General features: G+C 41.8%; 2 protein-coding genes and 1 long non-coding RNA gene across 7 annotated transcripts; 2 read left to right on the top strand and 1 right to left on the bottom strand.

Annotated features, from left to right (window-relative positions):
• Positions 1 to 598: 598 nt before the first annotated feature.
• Positions 599 to 11,214, bottom strand: LOC100834824 (protein BONZAI 1). The gene is made up of 17 exons (XM_010237172.2): positions 10,902 to 11,214; positions 9,511 to 9,558; positions 7,431 to 7,579; positions 7,261 to 7,309; positions 5,886 to 5,942; positions 5,179 to 5,361; positions 4,796 to 4,930; positions 4,472 to 4,533; positions 4,205 to 4,310; positions 4,021 to 4,135; positions 3,837 to 3,913; positions 3,614 to 3,751; positions 2,826 to 2,990; positions 2,642 to 2,755; positions 1,451 to 1,547; positions 1,144 to 1,257; positions 599 to 918 (listed from the first exon to the last, which is right to left on the bottom strand). The coding sequence occupies exons 1-16, from the start codon at positions 11,043 to 11,045 to the stop codon at positions 1,163 to 1,165; spliced, it is 1,734 nt and encodes a 577-aa protein (XP_010235474.1). The 5' UTR covers positions 11,046 to 11,214; the 3' UTR covers positions 599 to 918; positions 1,144 to 1,162.
• Positions 11,215 to 13,003: 1,789 nt separating this feature from the next.
• LOC100834021 lies at positions 13,004 to 17,623 on the top strand. Of its 5 annotated transcripts, none has more exons than XM_024461862.1 (10): positions 13,004 to 13,602; positions 13,704 to 13,772; positions 14,423 to 14,494; positions 15,209 to 15,259; positions 15,634 to 15,837; positions 15,920 to 16,039; positions 16,580 to 16,652; positions 16,737 to 16,792; positions 16,886 to 16,973; positions 17,071 to 17,623. In XM_024461862.1, exons 1-9 carry the CDS (start codon positions 13,015 to 13,017, stop codon positions 16,919 to 16,921), a joined length of 1,269 nt encoding a protein of 422 aa, XP_024317630.1. In that variant the 5' UTR covers positions 13,004 to 13,014; the 3' UTR covers positions 16,922 to 16,973; positions 17,071 to 17,623. The 5 variants fall into 5 exon arrangements, with proteins under 5 accessions (XP_024317630.1, XP_024317628.1, XP_024317632.1 ...); XM_024461860.1 differs by having other exon boundaries at positions 16,870 to 16,973; XM_024461864.1 differs by having other exon boundaries at positions 16,580 to 16,656.
• Positions 17,624 to 18,841: 1,218 nt separating this feature from the next.
• On the top strand, positions 18,842 to 21,616 carry LOC112271781. Its single transcript, XR_002965185.1, has 2 exons — positions 18,842 to 20,691; positions 20,759 to 21,616. It is a non-coding gene; the product is annotated as an uncharacterized LOC112271781 (long non-coding RNA).
• Positions 21,617 to 21,631: the final 15 nt, after the last annotated feature.

Here is a 21,631-nt window from a genome sequence, read left to right as displayed (position 1 = left end):
GCTATGCTAAACTCTCTTCCATATTTTCATGCAAATTGATACGTGTTTTACTCAAATTGTATTGCATACCAAATAAGCATATATACGACCGTTTCTTAAATATAAGATGTCAAAAAAAGAAGTCAAGTTTAACCAAGTTTATAGAAAACTGTATTGATCTTTACAATATCAAGAAGTATACAACGAAACATATGTAATAAAACTAATTTAGAGTTATAACCATTAATAGATTTTTCTATAACCCTTGGTCAAATAGAGAATATACTATATTTAGGAATGAAGGGATTACCATTTCATTTTTTCTTGATTTTTCCTAAACTTGCAAAAAAAGTCTCAACTACATTTTTTCTCTTTTTTCTCAAAGTCTTATCAACTTTCATGGGTAAAAAAAATATCACTTCCACGGTAAAACTCATTGACGTTTGACTGAAATACATTACAACAGCTTGTAATGGTATTCTGCAATATATTCACAGCAACATCGTTATACACTTGCCAGCTGCCAACGGAAGTTTCATCCGATGTTGGTATTCATGGTTTATCGTTAATACTAGAAAAAATAGCTATGGAAAACCCCAGCCAAATACCAGAACACACATGAGAAAACGTTTGTCGAGTAAGAAAGGGTAATACAGCCATACAGGGCACAAGCCCTAATAACACATCACTACTTTTGGAATGGATTTGGAATGGAGGGAGTATATTACAGGGAGGCCGAAACTGATATGAACACGTTTAACTACAAAATCACAGCCTGAGAGCTGATAACCAGAATGAAGCACAATGAAATTAACATGGAATTACATCTGAAAAGCATGTTTGAGCCTTTACACCGATCATACACAATTCAAACAGGCCTTCGGAAACAACAACCTTCAAGCTGCAGCCTATTGCAGTTCTTGCCCGGATACAACCGCCCTGCACCACATGGTGGATTGGACAAGCAACAACACCAGCATGAAAAAAGCCATTGATATTTTTGAACCAGGCTATGATCTACAGGAGATCAATCTCTTTTTTCCTAACAAATCCAGTGCATCTTGCTTTTTTCACATCCACGGCATAAAATTTGCACGATGATGCGGCTAAATTGCCAAAATCATAGTAACAAAGAACACTAGAAGGCTATCTTCTAAAACTTACCAACAGATGTCATCATATATTAACTAATTGCTTGAGTTTCTCTTGTTCTCATGTAAGTCATGAACTGTCCTGGTATCTCAGCAAGAAGCGACTGAACTATGGATATCCCAGCGCCTACAAACACAAATGGATGGAATAACACATTGCTTAATTTTCCAAGTGAAGGCCAAGAAAGCAAGATCATATGTACAAGGAAACAGCAAGCAACCAAAAAAATATACAGGTAGCAAGATAAGCGAAAAGAGTTGTTTTTGTCTTCTAATGTGGCAAAAAGAATTCCATAGATACAGTTCTACTCAACACATACCATGCACATCCTTCATTGGGGCGAACTGTATCACATCCCTTGATGCAACTCTCCCAGTTGAGCTTTCCAGTCTCTCCCCTTTATTTGGATCCAAAAACTGTACACCGAAACTCTAAGATCAAACTAGGCTCATACAAATTTGTATCATGCTAAGGAATCAGAAATGACAGTATCATTGCTAGTCAGACTGGCAACAATAGCTAGATAAAAACTAGAACTAAAGATGAGAACTAAATGAAGACGGGGAGCAGCAGCTCCAAACCGAACGCCGTTAGATGGAAAAGCAAACAACTTGGGTGTGTGCAAAGATGTTGGTATCAAAGCCAACTATGTCAGGCTATGGTTAGTGCCAAGCACATCAGCCGTGTGCCAGCTGTCCCCAACTTTTCCATGGAAAATCCTGTTTCTATCTCTTAAGATCGAACAATCTCTACAACGCCACGGTCCCACGGAGATAGATGCCATACTCACATTACGAGGGAGACAACATTGGAGGGGGGGGGGGTCAGGATTTCGCATGCTCAATACAGAGTGAATGGTGTTCACTCAAAAAAAAAAGAAATAGATCATCTAACAAAAAAAAAACTGATCTGAGCATGGCGAGGTCCGGCCAAGATCCACAGCAGGCAAGCGTGGGGATGCTGGCGTTGTGGGCCACTCGCAGAGCTCGCCTAATGGTGGAGGGTGCGGCTTGCTCTCAACACGGCATTAGCGCGGTACTCGCTGTCTTCGTCAGGCATGGAGCGGCGTTGTTGTTGATCGTCGGCAGTACAGGGGCAAGAAGAAGGGCTGAGGAAGGCTGCTCCTGACGCACAGCAGCAAACATGTCGGTGATACACATCACCATATTGGTCTAACAGAATCTTGTATGTGTATTAGCATTAGCTGTCGAAATGACCGTGCATAGCTTTTTTTTGGCACATATCTCGAGGTGGGATCTGACAGCAGATCGGAATGGAACCATGGCTCATTGGTTCCCCCAAAGTTATCCAAAAGTCAATGGCTTTGTTCTGTTGTCCTAAGCCCTAAGGCAGTATACTAAAACCACGACAAGTATTTAGAAACGGAGGGAGTAATTTGGAATGAAGGTAGTGCATAGTACTAGTTAAGCATTTCAAATTTATCTCAAGAAGGAAAAGTACAAATGAGTCTACATGAATAAAACCGTGAAAACTTATGCAGTCCTATTACCTCCATTTCTTTGAAGTCAGCCCCACCAACTCCAACGACAACGATTGACAAAGGAAAATCAGATGCCTTTATGATCGCATCAATAGTCTCCTGAAAATCAGTCACCACACCATCCTGGACAAAGGATTGACAGCTAAGGAAAACATGGTGCAATCTTTAAAGATGGATCTGGAATTATACATACCGTGACTATTAACAGAATAAAGTACTTCTGTTGATTGCTGATAAGTGACTGGCTTGCTATTGCTGTAGCGGTGCTAATTAACGGGCCAAAGAGTGTAGGACCAGCCAATGATACATTCCGTAGCGCACTGATGTAAGCTGACATAATTCCTTGTATTCCCTCCACCTGAGGACATTTATATGGGTAGAATATGAATAAACTGAAGTCAGTAGTTCTAACAAGCTAGCATAACGACTTATGTTTTGCCCATGCATAAAAGAGATAGAAGGAGTTCATACCACTAGAGAAAAGAATCAAAACTGGAACTGGTGCAAACTTGATGTGAGGTGGATAATTATGAACCAGCCACATTGTGGATGGCCTTAAGAAGCTACCCCAAAACAAGAGGAAAATTTGGTACTCCCTCCCTTTCAGATTGTAAGGCCTATCTCCTAATTCATAATAAAACTAAGAAGTGCCTAGTTAAGGTACTAGACTAATAATTAATAAACCATATATGCACACATGCCCTCTTCAACAATTGGTTGATTTCACATTGGGAACCAAAGTTTGCTTGCTCCCAGCACAAATGGGCTTACACATACTAACAAATTGAGATTTTTGAGACGGGCCTTACAAACTGAAAGGGAGGGAGTACAAGATCATTTATTTCGCAAGAATCAAATAAGTAACTTAAAAATAAATAAAATGGAAGAGGAATCAGATTTCCAGATAGCTTTCCAGACTTGGCAGTCAGAAATTTTTCTGTAGCAGCCAGTACTCTTAAATGTTAAAAGAATGTAGACTACCTCGGGCTGATAAGCGCTGCCATTTAAGTTGAAACAGTGAGAAACAGGACCGTCAATAGGTCTAGCTCCGTAGCCCCAAGAGGGGAAACGCTTAGCTGGGTCATAGTACTGTAGTATATCTCCAAATTCCAGTATTACCTACCATAAAAACAGCAATAAAACTTCAATCAATGTCTGCTCAGAGTTTATGAGAGCACAAAACTAACAAATATCAGCTGCTCACTCTCTGATATGCATTTGGCCGTCCATTGGGGTCAATATAATGCAAGGAATCTGGAAGTCGCGGATTTCCATTTGAAGCTATAAAGCACAAAATGTAGATAGTGATAAGTTAGGAAACATGATGTTACAAGCTACAGAAATAGAAATCGTGAAAGGCCAGCTTGCACTAGTACATCCGTGCACACCTGTGTAGTCTATGGCTACCATCAAGTTCAATTGACACCCAGCAGAAATATAATCTAGAAAAGTATGTCTATTGTTCTCAAAATATTTCTCCACATATACCTGACTCTTCAATACCTGCATATCGTGATAAAACTCAGTTAATAGGTATAACAGTTGTAGAGGTTCTACAGAAATAAATATTACCTCCTTACTATGACAATCATGTGCGGTGTTGGCAGGAACAAAGAAATTTTCACCATTCTGACTATGGTACATGTTTTCCAATTCGGCGACTGATTTTACTATCTTGCTGTTGAATTACAAAGGGTATCTAATCAGAAAAGAAATTGGAATTTAAGAATTAATGGCCCAGGCTCTAAGACACCATTGAACATACTTCTAACTAAGCAACGACCAAAATGGCAACAAACTGGGCAAAACAGCATAAAATTTACAGAATGAGATAATTACCCAACTAGATCGTGTTTGCCATTGCTACTGAAGTTGAAGCACTCTATAACGAGGGGGTTCTCCTGAAACATAATACAGCCATGGGAAAAGAAACACACAGTGATTAGATGCATACAAACTTTGGCCATTAGCCAATAAAAATAGTGAATTCATTGTTTTTCATTTTGGAAGAACCGCCTTTCTCTTGGAGAGTCAGCTAGTGGTTTGAATAAGCAAACACATAATGAAAGGCCATGAATAAGTTCTGACTTATGATAATAGAAAGTTCTGATTGCAGCATGAACAGAAGAACACAAGAAAGTAGGAAGAGGAAAGATCTCATGCCTTACTTCCAATCTGTTGGAGGTTCAAAATCACTGGCTTCCACTTAGGATTGAGATCATTCTTCCTTACTTCTGTCTTGCAAATTGGAACAGGCATTCCGTTCTCTGATATTCTAGATATTAGCAAGAAAGGATCCTGTAACAACCATGCTTAGAGAAGTGAAAAACTAGTTTAGACTGCCAGACCCAGCAGTCCACATGTGCAAGAGACAGATAGGCATGGCCAAACTGCAAGTGCAACAACATGAACAAGTGCTCCCTCCGTCCGGTATTAAGTGTCGCAACTTTGCCTAGATACGCATGTACCCTACATGCGTATCTAGGCAAAGTTGCGACACTTAATACCGGACGGAAGGAGTATACTAAACAAAAACATAAGCTTACACTTTTTGAAAGAAGATCCTTGATTTCGAGATCTGAACAGCGGAATACCATCTCCATTAATGCTTTTGAACCCGCACTTTCATCGGCCTGAACAGTTAACTCACCAAATTTACTAGGATTTGGTAAGTTGTGCTCAGAAACACCAAGCTTTATGTTCAACAGTCTGTTTTGTTTGGTGACAACCTACAAAATCAGCCCTGATCTCAAGAAACAAAATATGCATCTACGATATCAATATGTATCTTCAAACTCACTGAACATTACGTTCGTGATGAACCTAGAATAATATCTAGCAGAGCTGGAGCTACGGACAAGTCCAAAGTTGAAAATCCTGATGACAACGTAAACTTGGTCACCGAGTTTTATCAACTGCGGCATGGAGCCATAGTCTCATAGATCACAATGAAGTTTGCCTTCACAGCTTTATGCTAACTTTCAGTCATTAAAAAATAACACCAGACTCACACTACTAAATTGTATATGCAGCCACACATGATAATTTGAAAAGTTGGAACTAATTAGCGCATGTATTGTTTTTTTTGTCTTTTCCTCCCTTCACCCTTTATGCTATTAAGTTATACTGCACAGTTCCACCTATTCATGGCTGCTTCGACACAAAGTATATTTTGTGCACTGAAGTAGGTATTATACAAGGAAAGAATCAATTGCCAAGAAAATATCAACTCTTTTAGTCAAAGCAAACATACATCGGACAAAAGACAGATGGCTTCTCCAAGAAACTGTTGTTCTTCCAGCTTAAGCATCTGCATTTCAGAGCAGATTAACATAAAATTTTAGCAATGACAGAAGAGTGTACCCACTACATCATATTTGCTAGTGGTATTTTTTACAAAACTAATGTGTGGACTCCAATATAGTTTATTAACATCAGCAATAATAAATGGCAGAAAAAGGAATAAAGTGAAGGTACAAATAAACGCATGAACTGGAAATTATCAGAACAAAGTAAGGATATATTTATTTATACCTAGAAGAATCCCCATTTTCAGATATTTTGAGGTTCTAGAAAATTTCTGTAATCAATTGATTAAAAGATGCAGACCAACTATATCTTTATCTCTACTTTTTTTTATAATTTGGAGTTGGTGATGGTGGTGTCACACCTCCATTTGCCCAATTAGCCCCCTCCCCCAGTCAACTCCTCACTCTTTTCTTCTTTCACAACTAGCATGTAAATTGCATTAACCTACTGTTATGCCACAACTAACTAATGGCGGAATGCTTACTTGTTAACCTCATTCTTCATGTTAATGTGTAACAGATGGGCATGCATGCAATATATTCTCTTCTTTTTCGTGTTAACTGCTTTAATTTAGCCAATCAATTTTCTCTTAGTTACCAGCATATACATGATTTGTTAGTTGTCTGCAACATTGCATGTACATGTAGTCAAGACAGTCATGTATTCATCTCACGTGCTACATCATCTCAGCCATTAAGGAACATGCTGGTGTAACAGGTACCCTTGTCGAAGGGCGCCAATGTTTACTCTCCTTTAATCACGGGGGTAGCAGCAGATGCCACAAACTGAGGTCGCCACTACTTCTTTGGTGAGGACCCTTCCTTCTGACAATGGCACCACCCTCTGGGCACACCATTAAGACCCTCTCCCTTGGCAGGTAATCGTGGATTTTCAAAAGTAGAAGGCAAGCATGATCCTTGCATAGGTGAGGACTACCATACAGTGTAGGCAAGGACAGATCAGCAGGTACTACAGTCATGGTCTATCGTGAGAGAGCAGCCAATCACAAAATGCTAGCACATCATTTTTGACACATATGTTCGCAAAATAGATAACTCTTTGGTAAGTGCCTCTACATACTTTTAATGTTCCTTGGTGCATGGGCCACATAGCTAGTTTTTTTTATAGTTTACACCATTACATATAAAAAGTAGTTTAACTTACTGCTACATAATAATCCAAGCTAAAACAGTAGTTCAAAAAAGTATAGCGGTCATGAAACTTGGGACTTCCCCATTTAAGTGATTTATCTTTAGCACAGAATTAATTGGTAAAGAAGATTGAGAAGGAAAAAGAAAACAATAATCAGGTATTATTACCTTTTCACTGACATCATGAAATTGTGGATCAATGTCATAAATCTGAAACCTGTGAGGAAATATATCTGTTATAAGCCAAACATGGTTAAGAGGTAACATCCACTGTTCAGAATGTTACTACGAGATACAAATAGGTGAGGGGAATTGAGTAAACTACAACAGAATCTTACACCAATTGCTGAAGAACTTCAAACTGGTATTGCAAATTGATCTTTGCATTCCAAGATGGGTTCAATGAATTTAGAATTACTTCAGTACGCCCAATCTCTTCAAGTGCTCCATCATTCTTTTTAGAATACACAACTACCATGGGATTGCTCTGGAAAAGAGAGGGGGATTGAGAAAAAATGGGAGGCAAGGTTGGATGACACAGCATGACAGAAAGATTAGACATTGTTTCCTGGATTTGTTTTGAAGTCAACACGTACTTCATGAAAAGATTAGATATTCAGAGGAATTGCACTGAAGCCTGGAGAAGTGAGTCAATGATAGGTACTAGACAGGGAAATGCTATTCAGGGCATGGGTACATATGAACCCGGGTTTTTTAAACTTTGCAAAAAATCACATTTTAAAGTTTTGAAAAATGTGAACAATTTCAGCAAATCAACAAATAGAAACTTGCCCTTGTGAATTCCCGTAAAAAGAAGTGACCATTTGCAACCTGTTTGAACGTCACAAAATGTATTTGTGCACAATATACGTAATTGGTAACATAGCCTTCTGTACAGTAACTCATTTTCGATTTTTGCACACCTCACAAATAATCATATTTCTTAACAAAATTTACAAGCACAAGTATCTACTCAAACGTATATGTGATATTTTTTTCATAATTTTTTTAACTTAAAGATGTTTTTTTACTTAAGTTTCAACAAAGGGTTGATAAGTAATGTACCAATGTTCCGATAATTCGCTTCATACTATATACTAGACAGGGCATCCAAAACAAGTTGTGGTCAGCCTAGCTCGTTTCGTAACCTTTCTGGTTCACTACTTAAGTCAACTCAAAGTTATAACTAATTGAATTGAATTCAGATATGTAAATATTATTTTTACAAAAACATCTACATTTCTGGACATTGTAGAAACCGTACAAACGAACCATTGCATGCAACTGTTCATATTCATGTTCAAGTATGTGCCTACTAACAAAGTAGAAACATCCAAACAAGTCAACATGAAAGGTGGTCAGAGCAGAGTGACTTGCATATACCATGTACTCCCTCCGATCCATAGTGTCGCCGTACTAACTTAGTACAAAATGGGCGACACTTTTTATGGATCGGAGGGAGTACTACATATTACATTATAAATTACTCATGTTATTTATCCATAGTCAAAAGTATGTTCTTAATAATGTTCTGAGCCTGCATTCGCAAGAGTCTAAGTACAGTGCTAACGCCAGGTGTGCCAGCTGCGGGGGATTAGGTATTTGTGTACATATAAGTTGGGAGAAGAGAACACTGGGAGATAGTATGATGTTTGCTTGCATTAAAGTTAGATATATGCCATCCATATATAATAGATGCTTAGGCCCTTAACCTTTCCTAATACATTGGAATTATCAGACATTCCATTGTTTGATTGTTAAGACTTGTAGATACATAGCCATGTAATATCCCCATTGTATAAGGGGTTTTCTGCAAATTTGCCACACCTGTACGTGTATATAATACTGGACTTTGGTCTCCTGGAAATACAAGTTGCTATTTTCGGGTTTTCCTAACATTCATAACACAATCAGGCTCCGTAATACAGTCCAAATCTTCCTCTTCTTCCCTGACCAACTCATATAACTGTTCTTTTATGTCCTGGATCCTGCTGCTGTCACTGCCATGATACAATGGAGCACGTCCACAACAAATAAACATCGATAAAAATACTTTTATTAACATTAAGTTACGACCGAGGCACCATGCCTCTTTATCTAGATGTATAAGAACTGATGAAACACACATCATGAGAAATATAATGATCGTCTATGGCAAGAAGCACCACAACTGCCACTAGGTCTCTTTCCAAGGTACAATTTAATTGCAATGGTTAAATTACAATACCAAACATTCGCAGTGGCACATATGAAAATTTTCCACTTAGTAACCAACCAGAGACGACATACACGTGTTACTAGTGAATCATATCAAGTTTTCAGCATGTGATTGCCATAGCAACAAATGTAAATGCCAGTTAAGATAGTTTTCAGACAGGGTAAAACCACAACTGCAAGAAGGGAAAAAGAGGAGCATACCTTGGAGAAATATTCTTGATCGCCCAAATTTGATGCAGCGAGAGATAACTGTTTCAACATGTTACATAGAGCCAAACTTAAAAATACGACACAACTAAACAGGTCCGATCAATTCAATAGGTAAACAGTTGGACTTCTGCGGTTACAATTGACAGATTTAAGCAATAAACTTAACCAACACATAAAACTAAACATACATCTCCACAGTGCTCGGATGAAGCAAAAACACATTGCAGTTTGCAAACAACCTTGGGATTTAATACCAAATATCATTGCATGACTAAAACAAAAATATCTATTGCTTAGCCGCACAACTAAAAGAATCCCAATCCAGAGCGCAAGAACAATGTAGCAAACGGTTATCACTGGCAACACTCGTGTGAAGCAATAACAACATCCAATATAGTTTTTAAATTGGTAAAGCCATAAATAGGGCATCAGAAAATTTCATGGTGCAGGTACAATTATGTATTTTATCATAATGACCCTTTACACTGGGTGCTCAATTACAAGTGCGAAGAAGTTAATTGCTGCGCAGTGTAAGTGCAGATTATTCGTAAATCATAATCATCTTATACACTAGGTGCTCAATAACAAGTGGGAAGATCAGCATATTTAAGAGACTAGGTGTTGCGTTTAACTAAGAGAAACGAGATCAAGTCCATAACACATTGAGACATGATCAGTCTGGCCCCGGGTCACCAAAACAATTTATATGATATTCCAACCACAGGATTTTTGGTCTCACAAGTATCGATTTGAGTTGCATAAAATCAAATGGTATTATGGTAACAGCTCAACACAAAGCAAGTCCCCGAAGTTCACATGTTTTTGAATAACGCAAATGTGTTGTACTTGTAAACATACAGACGAATACGGTGCTATTAGAACCACCGTATGATTGTCAGGGCCAAGATGCTCAAGTAAAACATCCATGCTAACAAACAAATATAACACACCAGTGTCCAATACAGAAGCACAAGCTGCTCAATTGCAAGAACACAGCGCCCATAGCCCCAGCTATCAGAATCATCGGTTCAGAAAAGAACTAGAGACAACGCGATCAAATTATGTAGCTCCTAATCAACATAACGTACTATGGCGGAATCTCTGATAGGAGTACATGGTTTTCCCCAAGGGCTGCTTGGAGATTGCATGAAGAACCATGGTAACATCTCAATTCACAGAAATACCCCCACCTAAGAAACAATGCTAATACACCCACCCAAGACAGGCCCGAATTCCGATCACGCGAACCATAAACCACCACAGACCCTCATCCCCAAGCACGAGCACCGAGGTACCAAACCACGCGCGCGCAATGCCACGACCCCACAACCCACCGTACGAGGTAGAACCGCGGAGCTGTAGCAGTGCCTAGGGCTCCATACCTCGATCTGCGTGGACGCGCCGGCGCCGCGGGAGCGGAGGAAGCGGTCGGCCGCGGCGGAGGCAGCCTCGACGGCGGAGGCGGCGGGGCCGACGGAGTGGCGGCCGGCACCGTGACCAATCTCGTCGGAGCAGCAGTTCCCCATGGCGCCCGCCTACTCCCCGCGTTAGCCGGTGCGGCGAGATCTATCCGCCAATCGATCTCCGAATGGAGGGAGAGGAGCGCAGTAAACTGGTAATGGGATTGGAGGGAGCAGGAGCAGCAACTGCAGCAAGTGGAGTCGTGGAGACGACACGGTGACTTGGACCCAGCAAGGAACAAGGGGGCGGCGAATGGTGCGGAATTTACGGCTTTGTCCCTGTTCCGCCGCGTGTTGGGGCCGGGTGGTGGACGGCACACGGCAGAGTAGGAGGTCAAGTTTGACTTTGACTGACGTGCGGCCTTTTCAGGGCTGCTAGAGCTCGGTATCTCAGTCCGAATTTTCGTGACGATGAGTGATTCATTTATCATGGAAGTCTTTTAGCCTTTTTTTAGATTATTATGATTAGTCGACCAATTTACTTTTCTTAGCATGCTCATTTGTCACATCAGCAGATAGCTACTAGTATACCTCTTGAAGTTAACTACTTCTTTCAATCCGTATTAATTGTCTTAAATTTGTTTAAATATGAATGTATCTATGTCTAAAAAACATTTAGATACATGTAATATTTCGACGATTAATATGGATCGGAGGGGGTAAGAGAGAGATGGTTCTTTGGTGGTAAAAAAAATTTGCGCGTATTGGTGGTTAAATTTCATACAGAAGAGCTTGTGCGAGATTGATATGTTCTTACTCCGTATTAGATTTGTTTTGTCTATAACACTAAGCCCGGCCCATACAAATTGGTTGGAAATCACTTTCCTAATTTAACAAAATGAGCGCACGCAAGGATTACTACGTTTAATAAAGCAATACAACTAACATAATCTGATGGCCATTTCGAGACGATAAATAGGGGTTGCAAAGTGGACCAAATGGGGCTCGGATAGATGAAAATGTTGACATTTTTGTTACAAGCATCAAGGATGGATCCAAGGGGAGGCGCTGGGGGCTCTGTCCCCCTAAGAAATTGCATTTTAGTTAATTGTTACTAATCAGCTCATCAAACATCACTTTAAAATAGGTGAAGTCTCTAATTTCGCCCCCCTATCCTAAGTCGCCCCCTCATGTCAAATTTCTGACTCCGTCCCTGACAAGCATGTACCCTTAGCAAGAGACCGGCTCAATTTAAGGCCTTTGGGTCCACTTTTCTTGTGCGTGTGATTGCATAGCGGGCAGCCGTCATCAACGGTCTTGTTCATGCACATGTTCACTGGAGAAACGAGATTGACGGAAATTATGTTAAATACCTTACTATCGATGGTACATCGTTCACGGGCGAAAGAATAACTGTGTTACATGATATGAAAGATGTGAAACCGGTAATTTGGTCCCAAACAGGGTAGAATCCCGCACTAAAATCTAATAAAAATATAGGGCCGCGCGAGAAGCAAGCCACTTCGTCCAAACCATAAAGATTCAAAGAACAAAACCATCCCTAGCCTCTTTTCTACTCTCTCCGTTTTTAATAAATAATGTACTCCCTCCGATCGGTATTATTTGTCTCAAATTCGCCCAAATACAGATGTATCTATGTGTAAAAAACGTGTAGATATATGCAATATTTCGACAAGTAATTTCGGTCGGAGGGAGCAAGATGTTCTAGATTTGCCTGAGTCAAACTTATTTTTCAAACAACAAAATCAAAGAAGTCAACATTTACACCTCTAAACTAGTGTTATCAAAGTTGTCATGATATATATCTTCGTAGTTTACTTATTTGATATTGTAGGTATTAGTGTATTTTTATACGAATTTAACAAATTTAGAAGTTGGATTTAGAATAAATCTAGAACATTTTATATTTAGAAATGAAAATAATAAATGCGTTATAAATAACTGCCAACCTTTTCTCCTAATGGATAACCACACGTCACACCCTTCAAGAACATTTCTTCTCCACGCCCTCGCATTAGCGGAACTGCCAAACAAGTCCTTGCCGCTCAATCCGCCAAGTTTTCCCGCCGCTGCAATGGAATCCGGTCCAGGGAAAGAAGACCGGGACGCCCGCATCAAAATACCGGCCCATTGGCACAGGCCCGGGCAACGCGACTACTCAAACGCCCACGCCTCCACTGGGGCGCAGAGCGCTGTGCCAGCCGATGGCTCCCCGCCGCCGCCGCGACCTGCTTCGCTCGTCGGTCCTCCCAAAGAGCGGGTCCATGAGCAGGCTGGAGGCGGAAGCCGCGGCACAAAGGGATCGAGCTCCGCGGCGGCGGGTGTCCACCAAAGGAACAAGAAGGTCGGCGGCGGCATTCCTTCTCCGGCACTTTACCCTCCAAGCTCCGTGCGCAGGAGCCCCTCCAACCCGTTGGCTGACGACGATGCGGCCTATGGACCCGGAGCCGGGTTGTCAAGCCCGGCGGTGGGCAGCGACAAGGGGAAGGGGGTAGCGTGGAGGCATCCGATTGTGACGGAGACGATGACGGCACCGCAGGAGGTGAGGCCGCCGCCCGACCCGTTCGACTGCAAACTGGTGTTCGAAGAGTTGTTTCAAGAGCAAGCGAAGATCAATCGGGTGAGTAGGCGATGGGCCGAGCAGGAGGAGACGCAGAAGCAGGTGATGGCGCGAATGTTGCGTTTGCGATGACGACACGCATTGTGTTTTTTTTGGAGTCTTTGGAGTGTGTTCTTGATCATTTCTTGGTTTCTCTTGAATAGGTGAAACCGACAGACGTCAAGGAGACGCTCTTCAGAAAGTTAAAAAACTATTTCACCCGCAAGAAAGAGGTATAACCTGAATCTTGTCTTTCTCGTGCCAACCTTTTTGTTTGGGGTGTGGAATTGTTTCCTCGAAGTTCGCTGAAATCAAGGGGATGATTTAGGTAACAGAGGTGGAGTCAGTGGGCGAATGTTAGGGCCATTTGACTCTGTGTTACGCCTGGATTAAATATTTCCTGATTATTACTCGGAGACAAGTGAGGATCTGTTGTGAATTGTGATTGCTCGAAATTGCTCAAGAGTTAGGTGTTCAAGCTTGTGCTGATGATTCTTTTATTTAGTGTGATAGCATTTTTTGTTGCAGTGTAAAGTGTGGGGAGATATGAGAATCATGTCTTTACTCTTGACCAGTGGTTGCTGTTATATTTTGGCAAGATATCTTGAAGCTCAATGCATCAGTTTTCAGTTTAAATGAATGGTGTTATAGGGGAAGTTAATGTGAATGCTTAACTGGCTGCACTTTATCTAAGCCGTTGGCAACTTATATCCAAAATCATTACCTGAAAGGCGGAGGTTAGATTGGACTTTGGAAGCCTCAAAACTCAATTATAATTGGCAAGAGCAGAGAGGATTTTGATTCCCCAATTTTCTCGATCTTATTAGTCCTTTCACCTTGCTAGTATGAAATGTGCGATCTTGATACTAATTCTTTGGAGTAGGAGAAACCAGGACAATTCATTGTGAGAACCCAGCCTAAAAGAGGGAAATTGTTCTGGAGTCAGGTCAAGAAGGTACAGCCTGAATCTTGACCGTTTTGCGCTTGTGAGTCTTGGCTGGTATGAGCATTCTTGTACCTACCTATCTTTGTATGTTGAATGTGGAATTGGGATTGTGGTTATGTTGATTTCTTTTGGTTCATGTTAATTCTTGGACCAGTTAGTGTAATCAAGGCAAAAGAATATCCTGTTGTGATATTTTCCATCGCAATCTGGTGTTGTATTTTGAAACAAAAGAATATCCTGTTATGATTTATAATTTATAGTCTGTAAAATGCGGGGGAATCTTTGGGTCATGTCCTGATTACTTCGATATTTTGGTAACAGAGCCTCAAGTAAAATGCATGCTTTTAATATAAAAGAATGTTGTTATAGGAAAACTTAATCTTGATGCTTATTTGGGCTAGCATAACTGGACATAATTTCAATAAATCATAGGGCATTTAATTGCAAAATCGCTGATCACTTCCTCTCGCGTTTCCATTTGGATGTTTGGTATCTGGAACTCACTCAGAAGCCTCAGAATATGATTCATGTAAGTAGTTGGTAGGAATAATGAAGTTTTGGATGCCCATGTTTTGTGGTTTTGCTCATTCTTTGTTTATAAATTCCATAAGTTTCACATTGCCTTGTTTCTTATTTTTGAAATGTGTGTTCTTCACTTCAATTCTGTACAACTGTAAGTCTGGCAAGATATCTGAATTTTAACCCATTCTCTCCGTCAAATAGATTTTTGATAGAGGAGGAAGGCAATCATATGAGGAACATGTGTGTTACCAGGTTTGATCCCACTTTTCCTTTTAAAATGTTCAAAATTGAAGTGCATGAAATATCAGGATCAGCTCCTCGATGACATGATACTGTGGTTCATGGTTCCCTGTACGATTAAATGATCAGAGGGAATGAATATGTTCTCTGATATGGATACTAAATTGTATCATAACTCTTGATTGTGATAGATCCTAAATCATCCTTTTACAGTTGTTGAGTTTATCAGACGTTATAGATTTTCTTCTTTTCTTACTGAACAATGACCAATCAATATCAATTAAGGGATTATACATGTTAGTGGTTTCGAACATTTTACTAGAACATGGAAACCTGAAATTCTATTCAGTATAATTTGAATTCCCTTATTTGTGTGTGCGGTGCAGACAATTCCCATCAGGGAGGTCTGGAATTATTATCCTCGTCTCCATCATAGGGCCATGGGGCTTACCCCTTGCAGGCCGAGTCATATGGCCGTGGACCAAGCAGTAGTTCCTTTTAACGTGACGAGCCTTGATGCATATTCAGAATTTAGGCGGGTGCTTGGAGATGGGGAGTGTTTCTACAGGAGCTTCATATTTTCGTACCTTGTAATCGTCCTCCTCTCTGTTCCTTAGCTTAGGACTCATGTTCCATGATCTAACTATCTTTGTTTATGCCAATGTACAACAGGAGCAAGTTCTTGATTGGCAAGACATAAATGAGGAAGACCGTCTTCTTGCTGTTGTTAATAGAGTGGCTACACAACATGCAAATCTTGGATGGACCTCTGAGTTTACCAGGAGCCAAAAAGTAAGCTTTTGCCTTCTCCATTTTGTATTTCTGAGATAAGCATGCTTGTAAGGGATGATTCTCTTCAGTTTACAAGTATCTTCCGGCTGGATCTGGCATCTCACTATTTTTGTCTTGTCATTTACAGGAGATGCACAATTCTTTAACAGTAGTGGCATACTGTCACAGTTTTATACGCTGTGACATTCAAATTTGTAAACTTAACAACCCGTTAGCAACAGCAGTGTACCTTAAGGGAAATTTCCTTGCAAAGAAACACCACGGACGACACAATATATCAGAGAAGAACAAAATTGTATGCTTATTTAAACACTAAAATACGGTGTACTTGCTGCTTCTTTTGGTAGCCATCTCATTGTTTTGCTATCAAATATTTACTTCCTTAACTAATATGTTAATATGATTAATGACTGATGCTTCTCAATATCCTTAGCTATGTTTGTTCATATCTTGTTATCGATTATCAATATCCTGCATTATGGTAACCTATGGAACATAATGATTATCGAATGTGTTTTATTGAGTGGCTGATGCTTTCAGGCATTTCAGAACCTGATAAAGAAAGTAATACGATGGAAGACACAAGACACACAAGGCAGCTTTGCAACAACTGGCAGGTTTTTTATTCGCTTGGTTTTCTGCAATTCCATCATAACTCCATCTCACTGACATAACATGTGCCTTTTTTACTTTTTAGCTGCCGTAAATAGAAACTTCTCAAGTTCTTCAACACCTATGATACAACGGAAGACAGTGAGAAACACACCCTTGAACTTATCTTTCTTCCAGTTCATCCTAAATCATTGTTTGTGACACATTTTGTTGGTTAGTTTTTGTTTTCCTCAGATTACTGGCAGCTATCTGGATATGCTCGCACAGTGAGGAGTATGAGCCGCTTATACCTGGGGTCAGAGGAAATTACGATTTGAAAAATGTCGGTATCAGCATCACTTCCCTTGTATTACCTCGTGCTGAATTTCCAATGCATATACATGATGTTCGTTTTAACTGACAAGTTGCTCTACAAACAGTGGTGCACTCAGAACCTTGTATTATCTCGTCAGTTTACGGACCATGTTCAGATGAGAGCCTTGGCCAGCGCGCTTGAGATACCCCTCAAAGTGGAGCAACTCAGGGGTGTACCTGCTCAAGATATCTACACTGCTCCTGGAGTTTCTCGTGTGAGTGTGACCTTGCTGTATACGGCCATTCACTACGACATCATCTATCCACGACCTCCTGATGGTCAGCACAGTCCCCGGTGACAAAATCCTGCTGACAAGGGTTCGACTGCTGCCTATAAATATCAGCATTTTCGAGATTGGTGGTACAGAATTAGATATACTCTTCGGATGCACAAACTGCTGGTGGCCTGGTGCCATTGCACTGATCAATGGCTGCTCCCTTGTCTGAAGAGTGTGATAGGGAAGAACAAGTCGTGTTGTTTGAATTGTAGGGCTGTGTGCAATGATTCTTTTGTGATCACATTCATCTGTGCTAACATTCTGCAATTATGGCAAAAATTTATTTCCTCTACAAGTGTCATTAGCAATCCAATGTTGAAAAAACATTCACTTACAAACAGTTGATCCCGCAGCATCCTGATAGTGTCCTTGGTGGCATGATCATATCGATTTTTAATAGGTCCATTGATTTGTTCTCCACTTCTTCGGTCACTCCTGCTCCTTCCCACTGTTTATTTTACTGTGTTGTACTTTTTCTGTGGCAGCAAATACATAAATTAGAAGCCCTGTTTGCATCATTTGAGTTGTATTTTACCATTGTTGGAATTTTGTTCATGAGTTCTCAAAGGTTCTCCAAATTTTTATAGAAAAGCACATGATACGTATCTTGAAAAGTTCCTTCTCAGATTGTTGAAAGTCCGTTCTTCAAAATTGTATGGGGGTTGGCATCATGACTTCTGGACGTTCATTTGAAGTTTCTGAAAGTTGATATTGTGATTCAGAAAAAAAATTTGCATTACCATGAAATTTAATTCCTTCTTTTTGGAAAGTTCAAACTTAGTTTTTTGAAAGTTCTCTTCGTTTCTAAATATAACAAGTCTTAATTTTGTTCTAAGTCAAAAAATTCAAGTGTATAAAAAAGTGAAAGGAGAGAACATCTTTGTGTGGCTCTCACAAACTCGCCCAATATATCCGTAGAGAGTTGTGTAGTGATGTGTTGCATGGATTTGTTCCTCCCTGCGTGGAGGTGGATATTCATGCGTGATTGTAACCAGATTTTAATCGAGTCTTAATACATAACTATCCTTAAAAAAATGGAAAATACTTTTGGTCAAAATCAACCGCCAATTAGTCGTACCCAAAAGATGAGTCCCTGACCTGTTAATAAAGGTCGTTTGATTCCTAATATCAGAAGATACTGACACCTCAGTCCACACAAGACATGGTGGTGGCCTTCACAATTAGTTCAAAATCAATTGTGATACAGATTAAAATAAATCTCTTTTATGTGTTTAGCCATGAATCCTACATTACTCGACAACGACCAAGTCAACAAAACCCTCGGCTTAATTTTCCAGCCAAAGTCCTTTCTAGGTGCAAAATGGCAGCTGTATGCAATGTTTACCAAATAAGAATTAACACAATACCACTAGTCAAAACCAAACCAAGAGTTCTAAAATAGCATCAGATAAACCAGACTTGCCAAAATACAACTACCGTTAAGGTTTTTGATGCTAGATTGCCACTGCCGTTAGTTGTCAAAGGATCAACATTAATTAAAGTTGTCAGTTTTTCTCGGGATGCCAAAACTACCCTCATCTAAACCTATACGTCACGAGGCCGTCTCTTTCCACTTCCGTCCGCTTCTCCCGACCAAGCATGGCGACGGACCAGCCGGCACGGCGATGGCTCGTCGCAGCAGCTGCCTTCACTCCCCTCCGAATCCCTCCCACGCCTGACCTCTCCGGCTCTTCCTTCATTCCTCGCGCGGCCCTTCGTCGCCGCCGAGTCCGTCGCGGCCAGGCCCGACACGGGCTCTCTCCGCCGCTCACGAGTGACGCGGCCATCGCGGCCTAGCCCGACCTGGGGCTCCCTTCGCCGCCCACGAGCCCGTCGCGGCCATGCCCGACGCGGGGCACCGGTCTGCTCCATCCTCTCCCCTGCTCGCGAGCTCCCTGCCCGCCCCGCTCGCCCTCTCCGCTTCTGCTCTGTCGTCACTCCGTTGATCCGCTCCTTGGCTCTGAAATTCTACTGAAAATTGCTGCTGATTGCTCTCTGCTGCTGAATAGCTATCAGATTTTTTTTCCTATCGGCTGCTGAATCTGTCAAATGCCGCTTGGCAGTGGATCTTTTTGCTGAAATCTTGTTTAGAAGATGTTTTTTTGACGAACCTAGCAGTTGTGCTGCCTTTTCAAATAGAAGGAGAACAAGAAACAAATTCACCCAGTACAAACTACAGAGATTGAGAAAAAGCTCCAGGGAAAAATATCAACTTGACCAGCAAGTTGACAACACAAACACTCAGACTACCACTCTATAGAAGATGTTGAACTGATTGGAAATGAGAGAGTTGCGTTCAGATTCAGAGGGGTAAGGGCATGCATATCTTCTTGTGTGGGTGTTAGTCTCAGTTAGTGCCGGATGGTATTTTGGCATAAAAAACCAAAACTACAATGATATTGTGGCAAGTTCAGTTTTTCGAGTGCTATTTTGGAACTCTCGGTTTTGACTAATGGTATTATGGTTATTCATACATTTCATTTTCTGCAATTCCAGTAAAGTGTTGCGGCCGAATGCTTCCACCTCTCTTACTTAGCATGCCTCATTTTCAGCTACCGTAAGCAGAAATTTCTCAAGTTCTTCAGCAAGAATGGAAGACAGTGAGAAAACCACCTTCAATTTATCTTTCCCTCGCTTCATCCTAATTCATGTTTCTGACACATTCTGATGGTCAGTTTTGACACCATCTATTCACGGGCAACCATTATGACATCATCTACCGGCGTCCGTATCAGAGTTAAAGCCAATGGATCCCCATGAATGCAGACAGCAGATTTTGCTAGGTTAATGTTGAGTTGGGCTCTGCTGCCTACGGATGTAAACGTTGCAGAGTTAGGTGGTAGAGAATTAGGCATACACTGATGAAGCAGGTAGGTCTGTATACTTGTACAAACCCATTACTCGGTGGCCTGGTGCCAATGGATTGATCAATAGTTGCCCCCTTGTCTGAAAAGTGCGACAATGTCGAGTGCTATCGTTGTTTGAAATGCTGTCTGATTCTCTAGTGATCATATTCATGTGTGCTGAACTTTTGTTGACACTTTACGCAGAGTGCAGGTGCCAATTGATTGGTTGATCAGTTGGCATACAAGGAGTCAAGGATGAAAACATTCGATGTTTAGTTTCTGTGATTGGACATTTCTGATAAAAATTATACCGTCTATTACTCAATGATATCGTTTCACTTACACGAGCAGATTTTTTTTTTGCAGAAATCAATGTCTAGAAGAAGAAAAATAAATGAAACAAGGGTATCATCCATCCATCAGCTTAGCACATGCACGCGCAGGCCTCCTTGATCGATCAGCGGATTGGCTTGAGGCAACTCAAGCAGTGCGTCGATGTGCTTGCCCTCGTTCATGGCGACGAACAACTTGTCCACCTCCTCGCCGGGCGACCGCCGGTCAAGTACGCCGTCCTTGCCCCTTGGCGACCACCGAGGTCTCCACGTCACGCTCTTGACGTTCTCCTCCAGGTGCCGCAGGTCGATGGCGACCAGGAACGACGAGGACATAAGCTTCAGTATGTCGATGGCCTCGGCGGGTCTTCCTCGCCGAGAGGAGGCCGAGGGAGTTCACGTCCTGGTTGTGCTGCTCCGCGCTCTGGACATGGTAGGTGACCGGGTTCCCCAGGAACTACTGGAGCTCCGAGAAGTAGGACGCCATGGCGATCTCGGCGCCCTTGAAGCCGTAGTCCAGGCTCGGGTTGCGCCCGCCGGAGGGGTTGGACGGCAGGCCGTTGCTGTAGCAGTCGTTCACCACCTCCGAGAACTGCGCGAACATGAGCTAATTGCCGATCGCCGCGACGCCGAGCCTCGTGTTGTCCATGGACACGCCGATGGGGCTTGTGCCCTGGAAGTTGCCGCCGTGGACCGCCTTGCCGCGGGAAACGTCGTTGATCGCGCGCTCGATGGACTTTGTGGCGGCGCGGATCCGATGACCTCGATCTGCCGGCCGAGCCAGAGCCGGACAGCCGTGATGATGCCCCGATGTAGGAGAGAGGGACGAGATCGCCGGACGCCGTGATGATGCCCCGGAGGCCGGAGCGGCAGGCAGAGAGTCACGTTAGCGTTGAGCAGCGCAGCGATCGTCTCCAAGTGGATGCCGGACAGCCGGAGTAGCCCTGGTCCCCTGGCGCAGCGTGTTGACCGCCCGCGTCGTGGACACGGGAAGCACGTGGCCGTCTCTGCCGGTGCCGAATGCTCCGGCGTTGAGGAACCGGATGAGCTCGTATGCCAGCATTTATGGATTGATGCATTTAGATAGCAGAGCAGATCACGTCCGTCTGTACATTTTTTTCATATTAATATATTTGCAGTAGTCATTTTGCCTTACTGTCTTCCCTAAAA

The sequence above is a fragment of the Brachypodium distachyon genome, chromosome 3 (genome assembly GCF_000005505.3).
Source record: "Brachypodium distachyon strain Bd21 chromosome 3, Brachypodium_distachyon_v3.0, whole genome shotgun sequence".
Lineage (NCBI taxonomy): Eukaryota > Viridiplantae > Streptophyta > Magnoliopsida > Poales > Poaceae > Brachypodium > Brachypodium distachyon.
This window is presented reverse-complemented; position numbering and strand designations above follow the sequence as displayed.